We start from the raw sequence: 24,658 nt of genomic DNA on the forward strand, positions 1-24,658 counted from the left end.
ATGATAAAATCCAAATAAACTATGGTGGTTTATAATTAGTGGGCACCCAGGAAACTTTATGTTGATTCAGTGAATGAGTACTCGGTTACTCACACTCATCTTGGCTCTCCTCGTTACGCATTTCATATTAAACAATACTGTGAGCTTAGGACCACACACAGACATCCCTGTGGCACGTATTATAGTGGTGCAAAAGACACAGGTGTCTCCATATGAACCAGACTTGTCTCAGAATAAAGTTTCTATGAGCTACTCTGACTACTGGCGTCGAGACCCGACTTCCATATTGGCCTTTATTTTAAGCCTACGTACATGCTGACTTCTGATACCTGCTGCTTCTCATCCCTCCTCATCTGCCTAGGTTTCTGACCTCTGTCTTCTCTAATCTCTGATTTCTAATGGTGCGACTTCTATTACTACACTCACTATCACTACACAGCAGGCTAAACTCTCCTGGCTACACCATCTTTGATGACATGGCCCATGGGGCATGTCAGCTATATTTAGAGTGTAATTCAGACTAAGTGAGTTACAGAGCTAGTCTTCACTTTAAAAAGGATTCATATCAGGTTTCCTTTAAATATTTAATTCTTCTGGAACATTTAATATGTGGTTTGAATTATAAAAATTAGATTTATATATAACTTCCCAGAATATGTATTATATTAAAACAAAGATTCTACAGTACAGCGCAGGGAAAATGTAAAGCTTAGAGTCAAATAGACAGATGTGGATTCAAATTCTAGCCACACATGCAGGTTATGTGATCATAGGCATGTTACTAAACTTCTCTGAAGTTCAGATTCTTATTCTTTAAAGTGAGGATAAAGATACCTCTCCTGAAATTTTGTTGTGGGATTAAATAAAATAATACACATAAGGCACGTATCTTTCATAGGTTCTCATTAAATTGTGAAAAAGCTTACTATATTACAGTATGAATAGTAAAACATTTTACTCATACAGAATGTATGGCTACCAACATTTTTATTTTTCATGTGGAAAATATGAAAATTTAATTTCATATATGAAAGTCTTCTTAACACACTTTTTATGAAGACATTGTTTATAGTATTGAAGAAATTATGTGGTTTTTCCTTTTGTTTCTTTTGGAGAAATCAATTTGACATCGTTTCACTCATTCGTTCAAATAATAATAGGAAAAAGATAGGGTATGGAAATCATACCACTAAATATGAACTCAAAGGTTTGTGAAGACTAGGACTTCACAAGCTATGTTCCTTTCACAAAATGTTAATAGATGTTAAAATTAGATAAGTAAATGTGATAACTGTTACATTTCATTAATTCTAAGATAGAAAATATTTCAGTTTAAAATTCTGAACTTAGGATGCATCTTTACATTATTAACATAGTTTAAATTAAGCTGTTTTCTTTCTTAGTGGTACATAATTAATGAAATGTCTCACAATTCATAACATCATAAGTTCAATAAAATGAGACAGAGCTTCTTCAAAAATCACAATGCATATTTGCGTATCAAAAGATCCAAAACTTCTGTTGAAAAGACGTCACTTTAGGATTAGGAAACGAGGAGTTTGGAATTCATGGTCTAAACTAGATTATTCTCCTGCTGGCAAGAAACCACTGTATACTCAAGATATTAATTTTTAAAACCTCACATAACATTTGTTTCCTATGTTTTTGTTCACAAAGCTATTTCTAAAATGTTACCTTACTTATAGCAGGTAATGTCTACTCCAAATTTATAGGTAGACAATACCACAACATTAAAAAAAAAAAAAGGAAAAGGAAAAAAAATGCTTTTCCCACAAGTACAGCCCACCACCACCTACTTTCCTTTTGCTGTTTTAGGCCTGCAGAGAATCATCAGAATAATGACACAATGCAAAGAGGGAGAAAGCCTCTGTTTACCAAGCAGACCACCCGCATATCCCCTAAAAGCACATAGCACCCGCGTGGATTGTCATACATAAGTGGTATTTTGTTCTTAGAGCTTCCTTTGCAAGCCTTTCACAGAGTTCCTAAGGTCAACAGATCATTGCCACTCTCCTGGACCCCAAGCACATGCTTACCTGTTCTTTACTGACCCCTGTGACTTTTCCCCTCCTATAAGAACATTCACCAGAAGGACACTCGCCCTCGATTTCTAGTTCAAACCTGTAAAAGTTGGAAACAGGCAGGTTGGCAAGTTGTGGACATATTGTCTTTCAAAACTGCATTCCTTAAAGAGTTTCTGAATAGTAAGGAAGCCTGTTGTCATTCGTTTTTTCCTCTTTGCAGCTAACAGGCCCTATTCAAGTCATCCATCTAGCCAAAGCTTGCTGCGATGTCAAAGGAGGAAAGAATGAGCTGAGCTTCAAGCAAGGAGAGCAAATTGAAATAATCCGCATCACAGACAACCCTGAAGGAAAATGGCTGGGCAGAACAGCAAGGGGGTCATGTGAGTGCAAATTTCCTATGACTTCAAAGTGTGGTCTTTTTGAACCAATATTAAATGTGCAAATTCTTCCAGAATATTCATAAGCATTAAGTTAGGAGTATTCTACAAGATAGACAAAGAGAAGAAGATTTAAAATAACAGGTACAGCTCCCTCTTCGCCTCATCTGTGTTATCGTTTTAGTGGGAGCAATGTAAATATTTCTATTATTCCAGGGAAGAACAAAAGGCGTTAAGTTCTTCATTGATGTTAAAAGGAAAAAATGATTCCTGTGAACGACTTTGGAATCTTTAAAATAGACTCTAGGCTTACCCGAGACCACAACAGCATAAGACTTTGACAAAGTACAATAAAACGTGTCTGCATGGGAAGTCTATAAATCAGAATTGCAAGCAAAGAAATGAAGGGAGAGTTTAAAGAGCAAATGTGCAATTGACATTTTATTCACAACTTTAAAATATTTAAACTACAGTTACCTGAACATAGATCATTTCTCTTTTGGTAGATGGCTATATTAAGACAACTGCTGTAGAGATTGACTATGATTCCTTGAAACGGAAAAAAACCTCTCTTGGTGCTCTTTCAAGACCTCTTGAAGAGGACCAAGAAGTATATGACGACGTTGCAGAGCAGGATGACGTCAGCAGGTACGTCCAAACACAAAATGCAAAACAGATCACGCTGTCTCCTTGTCAGAGATTCTGTATTTTAAGATCCTAGAATTTTACCTTCCAGATTTCCTAGTGCTGTCTATCACTAAACTAAATTGCCAATATGAGTGAAAGGTCATTTGAAACTCCATAGTCTTTTATTTTGCTCTTTAGTTATATACGTCAAATACTACTTGACATATAACGGGCCATTTGCCAAATCTTGTCAAATGTGTTGTCATCCCAAAACTCTGTTTTATGATATTCATTCTGATTTGATCTTAGGGATATGCCTAAAGTAAATATGATTTTGTAAAATAGGAAGCATGAAATATAAAATTTAGCTCTAAAAAATATATAAATATTTTGCTCTGAAATCTCTAAGTCCAAATATATCTAAGTCCAAATATATGAAACTATAACAGAGAAAAAGAATACTTTTTACTACAATTCTACTTGGTTCTTTAAAAGTAAAAAAGTGAAAGCTCAATTCTCTATAATCCCTGGGAATCAACCAAGGGTCCAACTCTCCATGGCTCGTGCATTCCACTAGATTAGAGTAGCCTCCCTGAAAGAATTATGGGAAGACCTTACTGGGGCAGAGGAACAGAACAAGACGTCCTTGCTGGAGGAGCCAGGAGAAGAGAGTGGTCATCTTCTCCATGTACATCTTCTTGCCTTCTTTCCCTCTTCTGTCTTCAGCTTCCTTTCTCCATGCCTCCTTTTCTGTCTCTCTTTCCTAGCTCTCATCTTCCTTGTCCTTTCTTCTTCTTGCTTTTCCATTCCCTTTCTCCTTTCATTTCTTCTTTTCTCCAATATCTCCCTTTCCTGATAAACTCATAATCCCTTCAAGTTGAAGGAAAGGGAGGAGGAAAATCTCCAACCCAGTTAAGAATCCTTGTTTTTCTATGCCCACTTTATGGAACTGGGAAACCTCCACTATAATCCCAAAACACAAGATTTGTGTTAGATCCTCACTTGGGTAGAAATGTGTCTGCATTCTTGATAACTCAAATTACAAAGAAAAAAGTGTTTTAATTATCAGCCATTTAAAAAATGTAAAATTATCAAAATAGCAATTTACTTTGTAAGACATATGAAGAGTTAAGTTTCCTCTTGCGGTCTTTTACCTCGTGTCGTCAATAAAACTTGTGTTGCTTTCTTGGCAGTTTTGTCTTTCTAAAATGAATTATAGCCTACAATGCCTTCTTACCAAGTTATGGCCATAAATTATGCAACATATGTCAAAACATGCAATGTATGCGCTGGAGTTTACGGATCATAAATTGGCTTTAATAATCAGAAACACATTGACTTAGTGTGGAGTCACTAAATGTCATTTTTGAGGTCAGTTGAAGCTCTAAATGGCCATATTCTGAGATTTACAGAATTTTCTGGACATGAGAATGTCATTCCACATATATTATCAACGTATATACTTTATGTTTATCTTTTATTTATTTCTTAAAAAGCGCATTTCTCTTATTTTGGTGTTAAAGAAAGCAGTTATATTAAAAAATACATATTTACACTGATGGACATACTCAAGAAAAAAATAATAAATCCACAAAAAAGGGATGATGTTCTTAAAATGAAACATTATTTAACTATAGTAAGTGTCTATTTCCCAAAACTAATACTACTACCTTTTCCATTTTATCAAGTCCATATACACCACAACTCTAAAAGACATGCTCTGGTTAGTAAATATGTGGCAGAAAAAGAATCTTCTATTTAATAAAATGGGGTTGGAGGAGATGTATGGTTTTAATGCTCCATATCTTCACCAAGTACCGTGCCACAATATTTACCAGCATCTATTTCTCCCTTATGCATATTTAATAAGAAAATGAAAGAAGAGACACAATTTCTACACACGTTTTGTTTTTGAAACTACAGCTGCTGCTGGCGGAGGTCTCCTAACAGAACATGCTTTGTCCGTAGAAGACAAGGAAAGATGCTGACTATAGCCGGCAGCTTGCCCTGGCAAGAATAAGAGAAGGCACCATCCTCTTCTTCTCCCTCCCCCAGATGCCTCCTGGTTCCTTGCTCTCTTTACCTGCTCTTTGCAGATTCCTCCAGCATAAGGAGAGCTGACTGTGCACTTCAAACCCTGGGAGCGGACAGGCGGCTTAAAAGCACAGGTCCTGACAGCTGTCCTCCTTTTCTGCTCAAGTAAAGCAATTTCTGTAATAAATATGAAAGTTGAAGGAAAGAAAATTGCAAATGCAAATACCACTCCTCCATCACATACCAAACTTTCTTCCACATGTTTCCCAACCTTTTTCCTTCCGTTTATCCATTCCTCTTTCTCTTCCCTTCTCCCCTTTTCTCATACTCTGCTCTTCTTGCAACTACTTCATTTGTTAAATGTTTTGTGTTCTAAACAGACCATTTTAGAAAGTTGAAGAATTGTTCTAGGAATGAAATAATGTGTGGCAGCTTGGGTCCTGATTATTATAACCCTGTTCTTTGGGAATTAGGCTTGAGAATCTCCAAGATGAAATATATTTGCCAGGAGTGGCAGCCAACCAAAATGGCAATTTCTCAGCTAATTCTAACTGCTTGCTTCATGCTCAAAGGGAAGTGTCAGAGAAAATAAATGTGAAAATAGTATGTAAGCAAGCGGAGAATATACTTAAACTTCATCAAAAATCAATTCCGTATTTATATACGGAGACATTTCTAGCATATTTTTCTACAAAGTTCCATTAGCAAGAGTATGTTTTTATTTCTAAATTAACCATAGATCTGCATCAGACTAACCTTTTATTCTGACTTTAAGGTTGAGGAATCAGATATGAGCGTATAATTGTACTGTGTGGTTGTAATATCAGACTGATATCTGCTCCTGGCAGATTACCAAAAGGCAAAAATAGTGATACAGAGAATGCAGCGAAGTGTAGCCAAAACAACGTTATACAGAAGGCGGGACTCTGTGGTTCTTATCTCAGCTCTTCAGCTAACTAAAAGTGGGATTGGCCAAGTCACTTCCAAAAGTCACTTCTCTCTTCAAAAAAAATTTAATGCTATTGGACTAAGAGTAAAATGCTGTGATTATAAGATATTGAAAGAGAATTGAATTTAATGCAACAACATTTCTATATGACTCAGAATAATACTCTTTTTTGTTTTTTAATGTCTGTCTATGAAATGACATAATAATGTATAATCTGAAAACTGCCTCATGGGAAAATGTTAGAAGCAAATAGTATCATTGTTTTGAATACCTTTCATAGTACTGAAATTCCCTTTATTCTTATTAGGTTTGTTTTGTTTTGTTTTGTCCTATTTTTTGCCTTGTTACTACTCATCTATTATGATAAAGAACAATTTTTCTTCCTCTTCACATATAGCGTCCTGATAACTTTTGACTGGAATATTATTTCTCCTTGATATGACTGCTTAATATATATACTTCTCTTCCTGATAGCTAAACAATTCATACATTAATTTAATTTGTCTGGTTTTTTTTTCTAGCCACAGTCACAGTGGAAGTGGAGGTAAGCCACACATTTTTATCAGCAGTTTCTCCAAGTCTTCCTATTTTTGTGTATATTAGTGACAAAGTGCTTTCATTTGCAAATAATGAGGAAGATCTTAATATGGTAGAAAGAACTTTGAACTGGGAACCAATGACCTGGATGAATTCCAGTCCAGGGCCACAAGTGCCCCTGAGCAAGTCACTTCTTTCTTCCAAGTTTGTTCTGGGTCATGGGGTGGCTCCATTTCCAGCGTGCCCAGGGCAGTCTTGAATTACGCCAATTGTCTGAGCACAGTTGTTAACAGCATCCCGCTTCACTTTCAGAAGTATGCTTGTTTGGATGATAACTTATATGGTCACCTTACCTGTAACTTCTAAGGACCTCTCATTTCCTCATCAACAAAACAAAGGAAAATTCTCATCCTGGAAGTCAAATTTCAAGTTCCCTGTACATATTCTTGCATAGAGAAGATGTTCAATAAACAGTTGTTAAATAAATATTTATCAAATAGCAAGATTCCTGAGGAGTGTAAGATAACAAATAAATCTAGAAAGGGTTTAACTTTTAAAATATCACTTCGATGGAATTAAATAAAAGAAATGAAAGGTGGCTTTCATTTCATTTTTTTTTTTCAGTTACCATCAATGTTTACAAATTCACCTTTCATTCCATTTGCTTTTCTTCACTTATATATTGATCAGTATCTTTTTCTGAATGTCTGCTCACTATTGATTAATTTTTTCTTGACATCTCCTCTCTTCTCTTTTTCCACAATAAATATTTAACTCTACTCTCTATTCAGTTTCACTTTTTCTCATATTTATTCTCCACCATTCTGTTCATCTCCAGCACACAGTACCTTTTATCATATCTCATATCTTTATTATATTTCACATCTAAGAATTCCTTATAGAATAATCAACAATTAATTTACCTACTGTCTATGCGAGAGTGGAAAAATTAAGTTATTTTTTATTTCAATAGTTCATAGGAAAGAGAGGTGCTTTCTGCATTTAATTAAGGCAGATTTATTATCTAATTTTGAGTGACTTTTATGTGACAAAATAAAATTAACAGAAGACTTTTCCCCCCAATCCAAATGAAGGGATGTTCCCACCTCCACCAGATGATGATATTTATGATGGGATCGAAGAGGAAGATGCTGATGATGGGTAAGAATAATCAGTGAATTGCTTTTTTTGCACATTATTGTATATACTGAAATTTGGTTTTGATTTCTAGTTACAATAAAAAGCAGAAAATAGTGTTCCTTATTACATTACCAAAAATGATTTGAATGTTTGATTAACAGCAGTAGTAACTCAGAAAGTGTAATTGCACCACACTTCCAATGAAGTGGTATGTGGTTTAGAAGAACCTTGAGAGGAACTATGTCAAAAGAGGTAAAATAGAAAAAAGGGATAAACAATTATAGGTGTTATAGATAATTTTTTTCAAACTTTTCCCAATCAATTATTTGTCAATCAGTAATTTACTTTTACAACCATCACTGGAGACTTTATCAGTTGCTTGGCTCTCCTTTGTATAATAATCATAGTTATAGGCTACCCAAATAAAGTGAGACCATATGCTATCTGTGGCAGAATCAGCATTAAATAATTATTTAGTCGTTTAAACTTTTTAAATGGCATACTTTAAAATTTAAGACCTTTTAATTACTTCATTTTGATCATAAAATAAAGCTAAATTGATGTTTAAAACTTAATCCTGACTTAGCTTGCTATTTTAAGAACAAAGAGAAATCTCGCTAAATAGAAAAAAATAATTTACCTAGTAGAAGCAGTGTTCAAAGACCAAGACCTATAAGCTTAATAGCATAATCTTGCTGAATACAATGAGTAACTTACAGCCTGAGTGATCAACACAGCATAATTATAAAACTATGAATGTCCACCAATGTCTTCACGTTCCACTGATTATTCCATTCTGATCAATGCCTGCATGCTCCTAAGCTCCACGCTACAGGTTGAAGAGAAGAATAACTCGTGGTCCTGGGGGATTTTGAAGATGTTAAAGGGAAAAGATGACAAAAAGAAAAGTATACGAGAGAAACCTCAAGTCTCTGAGTCAGACAATAATGAAGGTTCATCGTAAGAGTCGACCAACCAAATCCAGCGCACAATAACTACATTAATATTAATTTAATCAAATGCTACTAATATTTTATAACCAATAACCAAATTCTGGTAGGCCTAAACCATTGTAATACTATTTTCCATTAGTCATCATAGCCTCATTTACGTGTCATCCTTAACTCATGCATTTATGTAAGAGGAACACAAAATACTCAAAAATTATCACAGAGTTCAAAGATATATTTTTCTTTCCCTACAAACTGCACAAACACACACACATATAGACAAGCACGCATACACACCCTCACACACTCAGATACACCCACATGCTCCACTTAGTAGGACTTTTTTTAACCGTAGCATCACATCTAAAGCTCACAATTGCAACACCACATTTTATGATACAATATTTTATACTGACAACTCTTCAAAATATACATTCTCTTTTAAAACTTAATTTTCTAGAAATAAAGGACACAATTTGGAATTTCTTTTCTCTAAACACAGTATTTAAAGTCTTTGTTAACTCTGTTCCACAATAGTGATATACTAATTCTATTTAAATTATATATTTATCCTATGCTAAAATTATTCTAAACATCTTCAGTTTGTCTGAATAAAAACTAAAGAATGACTTTTCTCTTTCCATCCAAAAATAACCCTTTAGTAAAAATTCCATACTTATGAATTTGAAGGCTCTTAATCATGTTTGCCAGTACAGGATATTCTTACTGTTTTGTGTGTACCTAAGAAATTCACCATACTTAACTGAAGTCTTTATAAGATGTTAATTCCACATAGAATTCCTAATTTTAAAACTTTTCATAAGATGCTAAAACAACAATAAATAAACAGGACACTTAAAATTAAAAGTAAACATAAAAAATCTTCTGCTGATGCAGCATTAGTCAAATATGGTCCTTACTTAGAAATAAAAGCAGAGATTATTTTTCTGCTCCAATTTCACACCTAATTCTGTTTTGAATCGTTTGAACTAATGACCTCTCGCACTTTTGTATAACTGTGCACCATTCTTCCAATTGTGTGTGTGTGTGTGTGTGTGTGTGTCTGTTTAAAGTTCAGGAAGTAATAAAAGGAAAGGTCTTTTTCTGTTGTAACTAAATGCCAACCAATTCTGATTTCAGATCACTTCTATTAATAAGCTTTCCGTCTCTAGTTTCAGTGGATATTCCTCTCTTGTTCACCATTCTCCTGTTTTGAGATATATATTTACCTATAGGGGAAACATGGTCATCCAAAGATTCCGATGACCTTTGTTGATTTCGACGCTGCAGTTCTACTCTTTGAGTGGAAATAAACAATTCTGATCCTGAGCTATGCTACAACGACTCCAAAATATTGAGTCCATTTAATTTACTCTGGTGTGATAATATGCCCAAACCTCCTAGAATAAATCTGAAAACATTGGTCCAAAGGCTTTGGGCAAAATAAACCACTGAATGTCTTGGATCTTGACTTTTTTGGCCAACATTGGAGTTCAAAAAAAGTCTTGCTGAATTCCAAATTGATGGACAGAAACTGGGACTTAGTGGAGAAATGGGGAGGATGAGAAAGGAATGATGGTCAGCAGATTAATTCACCTTTATAAGCCTCTGGGCTGTTAATTGTTCATACCTTTCCTAAATAAAGGAATCAATGTCAGGGTTTATATTAGTCTGATTATAATTGTGTTCTCATTTGCTTTTCAGTTTCCCTTCTCCTCCTAAACAATTCGGTAAGTAATAAAAACTAATCGTATATTTTATAGCTAGTTTCTTGCAGGTGGGGTAGTGGGAAAGCCTTGGATATAGTCATGATAGCTGGATGAAAGCCCTGACTGTAAATAAGAAATCGTGTCACCTTGGGCAAGTAACTGCACCTTGGGTGGCCACGGCTTCTAACAGTAAAATAGCAGGAAGAGGAAAATAAAAAGGATCGATGGTTTTTAAACAGTTCTTCTAGGAGTCTTAGGGGTCACTACGGAGAAAAAGACAAGCAGGCAGTGTGGACACCAGCATCCTCCGTGTCCTCCTACCCTCATTCAGTCAGAGCTTGATATGTTGAACTTCCACACAAAGATTCCTAAAAACACACTATATTATGTGCCACCGAGGCTCTTCTAAATCTAAATTTCTTTGATTTGTTTTAAATGTTTAATTTATATTGGATTGGGAAAATTTCCCACTGCTAAATGAAATAGTTTCTTTTTTGGGAAGTTTGATCAGCTTATTTTTTTACCCCTGCTGAGACAGATCTGTAAAAGATTTTTCTTATATTTACTTTGAACAAAATAAAATGTTGTCTCACAAGAATATTCGGGGGCTTTCAAAAAGTTTATTTTAGTTATCAATACATTAGAAGAGACAACCAAACACAAAGATAATCTATTCTTCCAGACTGTTTATCTGACTTTGTTTTTCGTCATCAATTTGAAAATACATAAGGCACTAACTCAAACTGATCAATAACTCATGTGCTTACATCTTAATCCACAATTTTAAAAAGTATTCAAAAATCAGAGCTCCACAGAGAGTAGGTATAAAATGGAATAAATGTGATCAATTAGGTAAAAAAATGTTTTTTGTTTTAATTTTCCTTTGTTCTCAAGTGTGTTTTAAGGGCATGCACGTGAAATAGTAATTTTTCCCCTTCTGGAAACGAATTATATGTTATATTTTTATGGATTTATTATGGATTCCTCAAATAGCTGAGCAACTTTTATCCTGTGCAATTAATTAACCTGAAAGGGGGGAGAATACACACACACACACACACACACACACATATGTATATATTTATACATATACACAGTATTTGTATATACTGTATACCTATATATATATAGAGAGAGGGGAGTTTTTAAAGGAAATCAAATCCTTGCCATTACCAGAGAGCATTTAAACTTTCTATGATAGTCATTCCTTAAAACATTTATACTCGCTACAAGTCATCTTTTCAGCTTACTTGACTGTGGCTCGACTTAATAGGCACAGAAAAGAAGCATTCTTTCTGACTTTATTAACAAGAAGTCTAGAGGAAAAAAAATATCTACAGATTGGAAAAACCATTGAACCAGTTAAGGTCGTGGCAACTTTCTACCCATACTGATTCTCAATACCTGCTGTTATCAGAAGTGTCTCATTAATAGAAATATTCTTTTTATTTTAAGGTGGTGCCATTCCTAATATTACTATAAAGTAACAGTTAGATAGGTAGATAGATAAATAGGTAATAGAGAAGACATAATCATAGACATAAACATATAAATAAAATGATATATATTATCAGAGCACTCCAAATCCCATAAGAACCTTAATTTCAATCTCCAGTGCCTACTGTCAATGGCCAACACCAATGGAAAAAACCCTGATAATAATAGTTACAGTCATAGTCACTGGTTTTTTGGAGGGAAATTTAACACATGTATCCAGGGACATAAGAACCTCTCCCCTTTAAGGACTGATAATGCTTCCAAGAGAAATGTACCCAGGCACCAGGAAAACTTCTTTTGTTGTCCTTTAGCAATCTTTTTATTGAAAACATCATTGAATACTCACATCAAAATTTAAACTGACGGTGTTTCCGCATTTGATATTTTGTCTTTTGTTAGACATGGGAGATGAAGTCTATGATGACGTGGATGCCTCCGATTTCCCTGCTCCACCAGCAGAGTTGAGGTAATTAAAACGTTTTCATTACAATGAAGTAATGAAAATGAGGTTGTTCAAGAAAATTTAACTGGAATAAAACTCCGATGGGGTGTGTGTCTACTGAGGGCGATTGTGTTCCTGTCATCCTCTCCCTGGTCCCAGCTCTTATGTCTCTGCTAGGTTAGTGAGGGGGTAGCTCTGATCCTGCTCCCCACCCTCCTCTCTCTCCCTTCCCTTCCTCCTCTCCCAGCGGTTCTGCTTCTTGTCCTGACTATCCTCTGGCCTGACGTCTGCGTTCATTTCTTCACTCACTGGGAAAGCATTTGACAGCCTGATCACAACTGATCTCACTGAGTCATCTCCTCCCTTTATTTTTACTCTTTTCCCAAAACCTTTTTTGTCTTGAATACACTTCTTAGTTTATATCTCAACCCTCACCCACCTCGTTCAAGCCTCCTGTGTCCTCCACAAGATTGTTTCCTTTTGTGAAAAAAAGATTTGCATTTTAAAAGGACTTTTGGTTACGTCTCTTTTTTCACAAAAGCATCAGAGATTCTCAAAGATTCCATTCACATTTCAAAAAAAAGGTCAACATTGAATATGGACATTCTTCAACTCACGTAAGGTTTCAATTTAATTTTAGGCAAAAATTGTATGAAAATCTCTTAAGCTCAGCTCATAAAAAAGCAATACCTTTAGAAAATTCTTAGGGAAACTCTTAGGATGCCTTTGTATACTGCAATAAAAATGTGAGATGATCTGATACATACTGTGTATGAAAGCAAGGCCACCTCTGTGGCTTTTTCAAGAAAAAAGAAAGGTGAATAAAAAGATCTTGGACTTGATTACTTAAAGGATGAAAGTAACATAAACGGAATACAATAAATGCTGTCTTCTGAGCTGTACTGGTAAAAAGGCATGCGTGAACCCTAAGTATTTATTTTTTTACCAAGATTGTTAGACTAATTTTACCAGATCAAAGAAACTGAAGGAAAAATAGCTGTCATTTATATATGAAGATCAAGTTCTACAGGCAAAATAAACAAGAAAAATGAAAGGAGAATCATTTTCCTTTTCTAGTTCTCCAGGAAAGGGAAATCTAATCTTCTCCAGTAATATGTTGTTTTAATTTTCCTCACCATCAGAAAGTTGCTTCTATCCATGACAGTTTTTAATGCAATTTTCTGTTTCATATTGCTGTAGACATGCCACCACGTTCCACAGACTAGCTCTCTAGGAACCTATAGTCACACATTGGCCCTTTTCTTCAAGCAAAATAAACCCCAGCTGATTAAACTTTATGTGATATGTAGTGGTTTTTTTCTTGTTGCTCATTTTCAGAGTTTGAGACAATTTTATGTTCTCTAACATAGTATTCCATTTTTAAACAAATTTTAATAAATTATTTTCAAAGAGAACTTGTGGGGTATTTTTAACATTCATGTATAGTCTTGTAGCTCCAGAGTGCTAATCTGGGACAGCAATTCTACTGCTGCCCAGAGTGCCGTGAGACAGGAGATGCTGAGGGAGGACGCAGAATAAAGGAGGATATTGTGCTAATGTATTTCACTGTGAGTGCATTCAACTCTAAGACTCAAAAATTAAGAGTCAAACATTTTAAATAAATCAGTTATAGACAAAACTTGATCTTAGGTAATCTAAAGAAAAATTAATATCAGTGGTTAAAATTTTCATTATTCACAAATACTCTGATGTCTTAAATTCCCTTCTGCAGAGATTCACATCCTTTCCCTAACATCCATACTTAACCTTATTGAATGGTTCTCAACCTTAGTTGCAAATTAGTACCCCCTGGGGAGCTTTTAAAATATGTATGTCAGTACCTGGATCCAACTCAGTCTAACTAATTAGAATTTAAAATTAATTTAATTTAATTAGAATTTCTAGGAATTGGGCAAGGACAGTGGCATTTTTTTAAAGCTTTCCAGGTGATCCTATATGCAGCCATGCTGGAGAATCACTATCTTAGGCTTATTCACCTTTCTTATGATAATTGACTTTAGTCCAGTTGGTTTGTAGATACCAACTATATATATACACATATATACACATATATACATACATATTTCTAGACCCTAGAGTTTTTTAAAAACTGTTATATCCATAACTGATCAAAGAATTTAGAATATGTTTACCCACTCTCTCTTTCTCTCACACACACACACGAAAGGGACAACTGACAAAATGATTAAGAAGCTCCTTTTTATAATATCTAAAATCTTAACTCTTATGTAAGATTTTTTATTAATCAACATTTCCTGCCTCCTACCTTGGCTCCATTTTAAGTAGATATGATAAAACTAACATATACATAAACTTGATAAACCATTGGCATTGGCCAAGCCATTGAATTATCTAAGAAGGACTGAAACATATAGAGGTTCCAGAAGAGGTTGAATCGTATGAAACCACTGAGATGTAACTATGCTGGAGGTATAACCAAGTGATTTTCTGTGATTCAACAAAATAGATGATTTCTTACCTCCATTTTAATTCATAATCTGTAGTCTCTTGACGGATCCTTTCTGCATTATGAAATGTCATTTCTTACAGTGAATGTAGTGGATTTCTAAGGAAAAAATTAATTGAAAACAAAATTTAACAAAAATTTAATGTTATGACTTAAGTCTTTATTATATACTATTCTTCTTATCTTTTTGAAACGAAATGTGATTTTATGTGTTCTGTCATCCTAGCCAAGGAGTCAAAGCCAAGACAGAAGAAAAAGACCCTAAGAAGCTAAAAAAGCAGGAAAAAGAAGAAAAAGACTTCAGGAAAAAATTTAAAGTACATCTTACTTAAATATCATACAAAGTTCAAGTCACTAGTGAGAAACAAGATGATTTTTTAAGTACCAAAATGAACATTTTAAAAGTGTAATTATCAACATCACAGTTGTCCATCGTAATTCCTTTATTTTCTGCAAAATTTACTTTAGATTTAAATTTATTTCTATAATAAATTAACCAGACCGTCATACATGCACAATATATATACCAAGATAGTCATCAAAATTTAGCTGTCCTTTGAACCTTTGGTAAGATGGTAATCCAAAAATAGTTAGGATGGACAAAAAAAGATGTGGCATATATATAATGAAATGCTGTTCAGCCATGAGAAAGAAGGAAATCCTGCCATTTGTGACCACAAAAAAGAAATGGTAATTATGTGAGGTGACAGAGGTGGCAGCTAAAGCTAAGGTGGTAATCATTTTGCAATTTATAAGTGTATCAAATCAACACGTGCCCACCTTAAACTTTAAAAAATTCTTTTTACTTTTTAAAAATAATTACTATGTTAGATTCTTGAGGTTATAAGTGACTTTACCACCAAAAATTTTCTTCAATGCTCTTACATTATCTTTTGAAAATAAGAAACTATTTATTTGTCAAAGACTTTCTTAATAAACCTGTCATCAATGAATACTTTTATGATACCCATCAACTGATAATATAAAAGTATTTCTTTATTTTTCCAGTATGATGGTGAAATTCGAGTCCTATATTCAACCAAAGTTGCAGCTTCCTTGTCTTCTAAAAAGTGGGGGACCAGAGAGCTACAGGTCAAGCCTGGTGAAGCTCTTGAGGTTATACAAAACACAGACGATACAAAAGTTCTCTGCAGGAACGAAGAAGGAAAATGTAAGTCGCTGCTTACTCTTCATAGATACGGCACTCCAGAATTTAACGACCAGACAAGTTTTAGTAATCACCCCTGTTTTTCTTAACTCTTTTTGCCCTATGTTTTGTGAATTGTGGAAAACATTAAGAAACTGAAGATCTTACTATGCTGAGATCAATGTATTTTATTTTAATCTTTTTTCATTTCCCGTTTGCTATATTTGGCACTATGGTGCCAAGGTAATGCCAGATTAGTGCTTCTCAAAATGCAGTCCCACAGACCACCAGCATCAGAGAACCCTTGTATGTGTATTGAAATTGCAGTTGCCTGGACTCATCCTTGACTGGCTGAGTCATGAACTCTGAGGGTCAGATGGAATCTGTGATCATAACTTCTTCGCTAGCTTGTTCTCGTGTACCCTAAAGTGAGAACCACTGTGCTAAAGTGGTGAGTGGCTCTTGCTCTGGCCTAGTTTTGGAATCATATAGCATATGTCACACCTAGAATTTCCAATTTCCCTACCTTGCAAATTCACTTGTTTTCGTTTCCTTTTTGGAAACGCTAATACAACATACTATTCCAAATAAATACAAGAGAGTCCTGTCCTCTTTGACTTTATCAGCTATTAAAGCTGACAGATGGAAATGTTTTTGTCAAGTTTTAAAAGGAAGCTTATTTCATTTATAGTCCAGGGCAGAGTAGTTCAAAATTATGTTGTCCTATATTTAAAATTGGATAGCCAGCATGGCTGCTCCCATCTCAGCTCGGTTGGTCTGTATGGAAAACATGAACTCTGAGTTGAATTTTAATGACAGGAAGGTGACTCAGGGACAGGAACTGAAATGGAGTTTTAAGAATAAAACACAGTGACTCAAGGGTGGGGAAAATGGATCTAAAGTTACAATGGAGGAGGTGTGGCTGGTTTTTAAAGGGAGAAAATGGAATGTGGTACAAAGGATAAAACACAGGAGTAGTGTAGCATTAAGACTCGATGCTCACTGGAGATAATGTGGAGATGTGTCCTTCAGGACACAAAGAAAACCCCCATTCAGACTACCATTTGTGAGGATGTATCCCAAGGAATAGCCTTAAATGCAGAAAAACTATATGCATTGAAAGGTCATCATAAATCTAGAAAATGTGCAAAAAATGTAAAAATGATTAAATAAGTTATGATGAATATACCAAATTGAATATTTCACGTGATGATTATGACAATAATGCAAGGAAATTCTCATGACACAGTAGTAAGAGAAAATAAGAAGCCTGCTTAATGTAGGGTGGTACTTACAGTCATGCTAAAAAATTACGTAAATAAAAGAAACTAAACTAAAATATTATTAGTGGCTGATTAGGGTGGTAGGTCTAAATGATATCTTTTCTTTCTCTACTTTCCAAATTACTTCACATTTTTCGCAACAGAGAATTGTCCTAGTACTTGTCATGTGGACCTTTCTCTAGTGCACAAGTTTCAGACACATCTTGCCACACTGTCCTGAGACTCCTGTCTTTAGCAACAAATCCCATCTAGAGCGATGTTCCTCAACTTCAAAGTACATACACATCACATCATGATCTCGTTAAAACCGCAGATTCTAATTCAGTAGGTCTGAGGTGATGTGTGACTTTCTGCATTTTACCAAGCTCCCAGGTCATTGATGCTGCTGGTCTGTGGAACATACTCTGAGTAACAGGATGAAAATGACCTCATCAACAAACATGTATAGATATAGATGAGCAGGAATAGATACAATACCAGAAACAGATATTCAGACAAGAGTCATATCTTCCTAAGAACCAGTGGACCTTAAGAATGAGGAAAAGCAGCAGTCATTCAGGGATAATTTTGTAATCTGCTATCATTTCCTTTTTGGATATCAATAATTCTAAATACCGTTATGAATACTGGAGGGCTCTTGTCCTCTTAGAATTTATCATCTGTTACAAATGGGAGATGGAAAACACTACATTAAATCCTGGTAGATAACAATAAGGCTTCCATGTAACTTTTATCATTTTTTTGCCTGCTGCACTACCAAGGTACTTTATGATTCCCAAGCTCATGGGTAACTAATCCAATTCTTAGTTGGTTTGGGGGTCCATCTTGAATGGGATGGAGACCAGATGATGATATTGGTAGCACTTGTGTACCCGATGTTTTTTATTTAAACACTTTCTTTGGGATGGACTTTGTCTTAGTTTGGCTTCCCCATTTGGGAGGTGATTCTGGAAAACATCCATAGGCAAGTGTTGAAGTAGACAGGGAAGGGAAGGCAGCCAAAAAAGTCTTGTTATCAAAAAAGTTACCACTTGGATAATGAAGTTTAATCCAGTTGGAAACTCGGAGTGGCAGTGTTGTCCCATCCAGGTTGTAAACAACTTAGGGTATTTATACATCAACTGCTGTCCATCAGGAATTGAAGCCTACACCTGGGCAGGTGGTGAGTCATTCAGGATACTGAGTAAGTTGACAAAGAGAGTTCTGGAAACCAGAGAAAAAGCTATTAGCAAAAAAATGTGAAAAATACAAGTGCTCTCAGTTGGAAGTTGAACCAAAAGGCACTGAAGTAGTAGGGTAAATGTGTCTGCGGGGGCCACCAAGAGCATCTGCTATTGCCTTTCAAGTTAAGCATTATTCCAAGATTTAATTATCATAGCTGCTTAGTTTCACTTTTATTTTTCCAAACCTCCTGCTTTTCTTAATTTTTCTAAACCTCCTGCTTATTCCTTCCTTGAACTTTATCCTTGACATTCTTAGTTTTCTTAATTTCTGATCCATTCATCACATACCTCTATAGAATTTGAGATGATTATTGTATAGATTTAACTCTCCCTCACCTAGATTATTACAATAGCCTTTCAAATGCTATGTCTACCCTACCCTTACTCTCAGCCAATCCAGTCACCACACTGTTACTCAAATATTACTTTTAAAAACACAAAGTCTTTAGGCTAATACGTAAAACTCTTTGATCTAGCCTCACCCTTATCAACTATTTCCCATCTGCAAATGACACTCCAGAAATACAAACTACTTGTCATTCCTTGAATAAATTATACTATTTCATCCTTCTATGCTATTTTATTCTACTTGGAGCACCCATAATTGTCCATTAAAAACAATCCAGTTGTCATCTAAAATTGGAAGCACACTCATCTCCACTCCCCAGCACCCCATCACAATGAATCTCTCCCCTGCTCCACCGTCCTCCCACTTCTGTTGCTGTAATTGTCCATAATTGTTTTATCTACTTAACTATTATCCTTATTAGACGCCCAGCTTGAGAGTAACTTCAGTGAAGTGTTCTCAACGTTGTATTGCCAATACCTTCTACAGTGCCCACCGCCTTGTTTGGGGCTTACTGAATTGAATGTAACAATTTGGAGATTGCGGTTGGATAAGCAGATGAAGGGCTGACATTTTGACACTCACAGGAAGAAGTCTGTTGATTAGTTTAACTGGTTAGAAGACAGAAGTTCCCCCCTTGGCCTCAGTAATGTGTTTCGCTTGTTGGGTATCATTTAGGAGCCTCTAAATCTTTCAGTTCCTTATTTCTACGTCTTCTGATGAGCAGCAAAGGCATTTGCAATCCAACACCACAGTGACCCTAACATTTTCCTTACTCTCCATTCTTCTTTAATCCATCAAAGTAAAGGAAATAGCTTGCTTAAACTACGGTTGGTAATGATAGAAATTAGAGGCTAAAACATTAAAAATTATGCCTTCCTATTGTGGAGAGGAGTACCAGCCACTTTTACGGGCATTATCACGTTCGATCAAGTCTCACCCACTGACTCATGGAAGCACATATTGCATCAGCGTTGAGATCTTAAACATGTATTTCTGGCATGTTCCCAGATGTTTAGAATTTCTTGCTAATATTTGCAAATATTCCACAACTTAATGTCTCATAGCTGTGAGTTTTCCCACCTCCTGTCACTGGAGGAAAATTTTCTACAAAAAGTGTGGAATGAGACATGAACTGACTTAATCTCCAATTGCTCATTTCTTTGCTAAAGCAATTTTGTTTTCAATTTTAAAACAACACATGCTCATTGAAGAAAATTTTTTAATTCAGATATTTTAAAAAATCACTCAATTTGAAGCCCTAGAAATAAGGAGAGAGAGAGAGAAGAGTGGGAGAGAGAACATTTTTCTAAAACTAGGATAATAATTTATATTCAGTATTAGACATTGCATTTTGTTTTATCTTTCTGTTATATTATGAGCATTTTCCATTGAAGGTGGACGCTGTTCCACTTGCCTGAATAAATCTGTGCCATATGATTTCAATTGTTTTTAAACTGCATGAGGACAAATTGAATAAGTTTAGCTTTATCTCTGGACTGGCTCACAACAAACGCAGTAATAAGGAAATACTAAAAGTTGTCATTTGAGAATTTGAAAATATTAGAACAAAGATATTTTCCATTTTTCCGAAGATACTTTCGTATTTCCTTGTTAATTTTATATTTACAACACCCTTCTGAAAGATGAGTCATTTGTCCTGGGACACATCTGCACTGGAGCAAGCAAACGTTTTGGGAAGAAATTTAATTGGCACATATGAGGGGTGGGTGTTATTTTCTTAACTAGCTTTACCCTACCACATATTTCAAAACATTTGTTTCAAGCCACTGTGTTCTGCTCTATGAATGTGAGGTTTCTAAATAATAATTTCATCTTATGCATGAGGATCTCTGGTGTGCCAGCACCCATAATATTATAGGATGAATTAAACATGGCAGCCATTCTACATGGTACAGAACCATGATGAGTTTTTTCATTTATTTTGTTTGTTTGTATTCTTCCTTAATATTCCCTATGATGAATGTACATGGAACATGTGAGCAAAGAGAGCATTTTTCTTACTGCAAAAAGGTTTATTTCTAGGAACTATAATGGAAAGACTATATAAAAATTCATGGTAAGTCACTTGTTTTGACGTTGTCGTGAATCATGCTCTTAAAGAATGAAGTTTTAGCAGAGATTTTTAAAGGTACTAGACAGCAAAACTTATGCTGTATTAAAAGTCATTAACCATGTAAAAATGCTATCTAAGTGTGATTTTATAGCTAATGAGCCCCAAATTATCACATCATTTCAGGGAACTAAAATAGAGCAGCACAGTACCAGCCCACACTCCATCTCCTTGATGCATTTTTCTTAAATAACATTCACAACCATTGGGTGTTTATGTATCTCACACACACAACAACAACAGCAACAATGGAGCGTTCAACAAAAGAGAGCATTCAAAAGAGCAACAAAAGAGCCTTCAAACAAGCTGTTCCTTAAGATTCTTGAGCAGGCAAGATATAGGCGGAAATGTAACAGGGGTTTGAGAATCTAAAAGAAGACAATTTTTATAATTACTATTGTGAAGTTAGGTAATTAGGCTATATATCGTGACTTGTTAACCTTGGTCATATAAAGGACTGTTTTAGTGCTTGACTACAGATAGTGTTTTATCCAGGTCTGCACAATTTTAGCCTAATTGAGTTTTAAAAAGTAGATTACCTAAAAGCATAGGAAAATGAAAACCTTTAATTTCCAAAAATGGTGAATATGTTCTCTTTGTTTTGAACTTTATTTCTTTTAATCTTCTAAAGATTTTAATATATATATATATATATATATATATTTGGTGATAGAAAAATAGAAAAATTCCAGTCTCTGGCAATATTTTCTAAGTTATTATACACTTCTCTAATTTTCTACCTTCTAATTTTTGTTAGGAGACTCCACAAAGCCCAAACACCTCACAGTGAGATTGATTTCACTGTGAAAGGCTACAGTTCATAAACGTCGTTATTTTTAAATTATTAACATAAAGATGAATGTATCATGGAAACACTATTGTGTTGTTTTATTGTCCAATTCTTTTTAAGAGAAAATTCAAAATGAAAACAGAACCACCAATTTTAACTAGGGAAAATACAGTTTGTGATTATTACTGTCTGTAAAGAACTGTTCACATTTTGTTTTAGCTAAGTCCAGGTAAGGAGAGATTGCAATTATTGGAACCTGGATACAAAATCCACAATGTATTCAAAAACCTTGTTATCTGCATGGATTTTGTCTCTTGAGAGTCACATAGAATTAAATTTGCTAGAGATGAGCTTATCCCCTTCAAAAAATTGTATTAAATTATGATATATGCCTTGATTTTTTAATGTCTGTTACCATAAAATGAATGAAAGAATTGTGATATCAGAGGTTACCCAAGGATCATAGATATTAATTCTAGATTTCTTCACAGTGATAATTTTTGCTACTTTTGCTTTAATTGAAATAAAAAAGAAGACATAACAAGTTCTAATTTCTCATAGTCTGAGTAAAATGTTACTTTGTTGCACACCTGTCATTTCCACACGTGCTTCATTACTTCCCCACCACACGAATTCAAGGATAGCTTTAATTCTTTCTTTTCCAAATACAATGCTTATGAACAGTTTTCATTAAAAAGTTGTGAACTTCTTGATAAATTATTTTGGTGGAGTTTTTTTACCCTGGAATATTGCAAGGGAAAGTTCATTTTCTTACGTTTTAATCTACAATTTCAGTTACATGATCCTACTGTAAAAAAAAAATTTTTTCATGTTAAATCAACAGCAGTATGACTTAAATATGTTTATTATCATTTGTATTAATCTTTGCTTATGAGCTTCCTGGTTTATAATTTTTTACACAGTTACTCTGATTTAGAACCAAAACTAGATCTAAAGTGGACCAAGACCAATAGATTGACTAATGAGAGAAATGATTGAGAGGCTGTATTGACAAGACAGTAAATGATGCTAATCTCAAGCACACAACAGAATTTAGGTGCTAACACAAAACGAATAATTCCAAAGGTTAGTAATATTAATTTGATGTCAGCAGACATTTTCTCAAGAAAAATAGTCCATATTTTTTCTTTGGAATACTTTGCACAATTAGGGGAAACAGTAGGGGCTCAAAAAAAATTTTAGTTTTCTTGCATAAAATATGGTCTATTTTCTACTTCACCAAGAATCACTATAATTCCTGGTATGTGTTCTAATAATGCTTTTGTTCCCTGAAAGATGAAGGCAAATGTTGATACTCTGTCAAATGGCAAAAGCAGTAGAGGAAGACCTGCACACTGAACATGCGAGTTACTTTGAGACCATTTAGGATGCGTGCTCGCAAGGAGCCCCTAGATGATTGGCATCTGAAAGCAGTTCTGACTCTGCTCAATACAATAAAATTTGAAAAGTCAAGCCTTAGATCTGGTGATAATTAAAATACCTACTTATGAACTACTTTTGCTATTGGAGAAAGTATGCTTATTCAATTCTTTCTAAAACTGGGTCGCATGAGGAACACCTTGAAGAAATAGATTAAAATTTGAAAGAAATTTGTGCTACAACTTGTAGTAACTTAAAGAAGAAATATTTTTTTTATTTAAGCAGGAAAAGAGGAATGAAGGAAAAAAGATGTTAGGGAGAGAGAGAAAGGAGAAGAAAGAGAGGAGGAAGAGTAGACACAAGTGAGAAAAATGGATCATGTTTGGAGAGAGATAAAATTATTCAATATTATATCATATCATAACATTATATCAATTTTATTTCATGTTCTTTAAATAGTAAAGATTTTTCAAGTCTGCTCTATTAATAAAAATGTTTTCCTTTTTCTTTCACAGATGGTTATGTCCTTCGGAGTCACTTGATAGACAAGTAAGCCCATTTTCTTCTACTACATTTGTAAAAGGAACTTTATGCTGTTTTTTAAGAAATATTCCTAATGTCAGTTAAATAATATAATCTACTGAATTATCTTAAATCAATTTTAAAACAGTATGTTATACAAATATCAATATAGTAGTGTCCATAATAAAGTTAAGGTTTTTGTAAAGTGTTACTCTTTTAAGAAGGCAAGAAGTCCTTTTCATTCATGATTCTATAGTTCACGGCTTTATATATTCATTGGAGACAGATATTGCAAACAGAGACAGACAAGTCAAAGTCACTAACGCTTTCATTACTACTTTGCATGTCACTTGCTGATTAATGCAGTCAGTTGAATTGAATTAATCAGGGACCAATTAGTGTCTACACAGTCGGTGCTAATATCACCTGTTAACAGTTTACAGTCCAACCCCTAATTGAGGAATTTTCTTTACTCACACCAGGCATAGTAGAGAATTAAGTTGCCTTTTTTGGAAGCATGCCAGAAAACAGATAGTAGTCAATGATTCTTCTCTTCTTATGAATAAGATGTTGTCACAGTGTGGTACTATTGTGCTGTAGAATTCCCCGAAACACTATAAGATTCTGTTCCAAAGAAACTGTGTAAGAATGAGCTCCATTTCAGGCTAGGTCATATACCAATACAAAGAGTCACAGAATTTGGCATAAGAAAAACATCAAGAAGGATTCACAAACTGGATCCATGAACAACCAGACACCAATCAGGAAGAGACAAATCAATGTTAAGTGCTCTGTCAGCAAACTAGTAGAGTCAAAAGAAAAATAACCATAATTTACTTTCCTCAGAGCATTAGTCATGCTGATAGACATGGAACTTTTCAATAGGTTTTATTCTATGAAAGATACAAATTTCAAGGAAAGAATATGAGGCAAATAATAGGACAACATCTTCATCAGTGATACTACAGGATGATTAAGAGAGAATTTAGAAAGTGTCCTAAGTAATTGTTGGTTCACCACCTATTGAAGTGAATACTT

General features: G+C 34.6%; 1 protein-coding gene across 4 annotated transcripts in view; it reads left to right on the forward strand.

The window, feature by feature from the left end:
- Nucleotides 1-24,658, forward strand: part of FYB1 (FYN binding protein 1) — a 153,529-nt gene that overhangs the window by 124,621 nt on the left and 4,250 nt on the right. For 3 of the 4 annotated variants that reach the window (XR_006889997.1, XM_046670912.1, XM_046670913.1), the window contains exons 8-17: nucleotides 2,266-2,425; nucleotides 2,929-3,070; nucleotides 6,554-6,576; nucleotides 7,664-7,730; nucleotides 8,532-8,669; nucleotides 10,364-10,389; nucleotides 12,265-12,331; nucleotides 15,022-15,112; nucleotides 15,804-15,966; nucleotides 23,614-23,647. Coding sequence is in view for 3 of the 4 variants with exons in the window: in XM_046670912.1 (XP_046526868.1) it covers nucleotides 2,266-2,425; nucleotides 2,929-3,070; nucleotides 6,554-6,576; nucleotides 7,664-7,730; nucleotides 8,532-8,669; nucleotides 10,364-10,389; nucleotides 12,265-12,331; nucleotides 15,022-15,112; nucleotides 15,804-15,966; nucleotides 23,614-23,647 (911 nt within the window). In the remaining variant the exon portion in view is untranslated. The remainder of the gene's footprint in view (nucleotides 1-2,265; nucleotides 2,426-2,928; nucleotides 3,071-6,553; nucleotides 6,577-7,663; nucleotides 7,731-8,531; nucleotides 8,670-10,363; nucleotides 10,390-12,264; nucleotides 12,332-15,021; nucleotides 15,113-15,803; nucleotides 15,967-23,613; nucleotides 23,648-24,658) is intronic. The other variant, XM_046670915.1, reaches the window with a different exon arrangement.

Source organism: Equus quagga, chromosome 9, assembly GCF_021613505.1.
Source record: "Equus quagga isolate Etosha38 chromosome 9, UCLA_HA_Equagga_1.0, whole genome shotgun sequence".
Classification (NCBI taxonomy): Eukaryota; Metazoa; Chordata; class Mammalia; order Perissodactyla; family Equidae; genus Equus; species Equus quagga.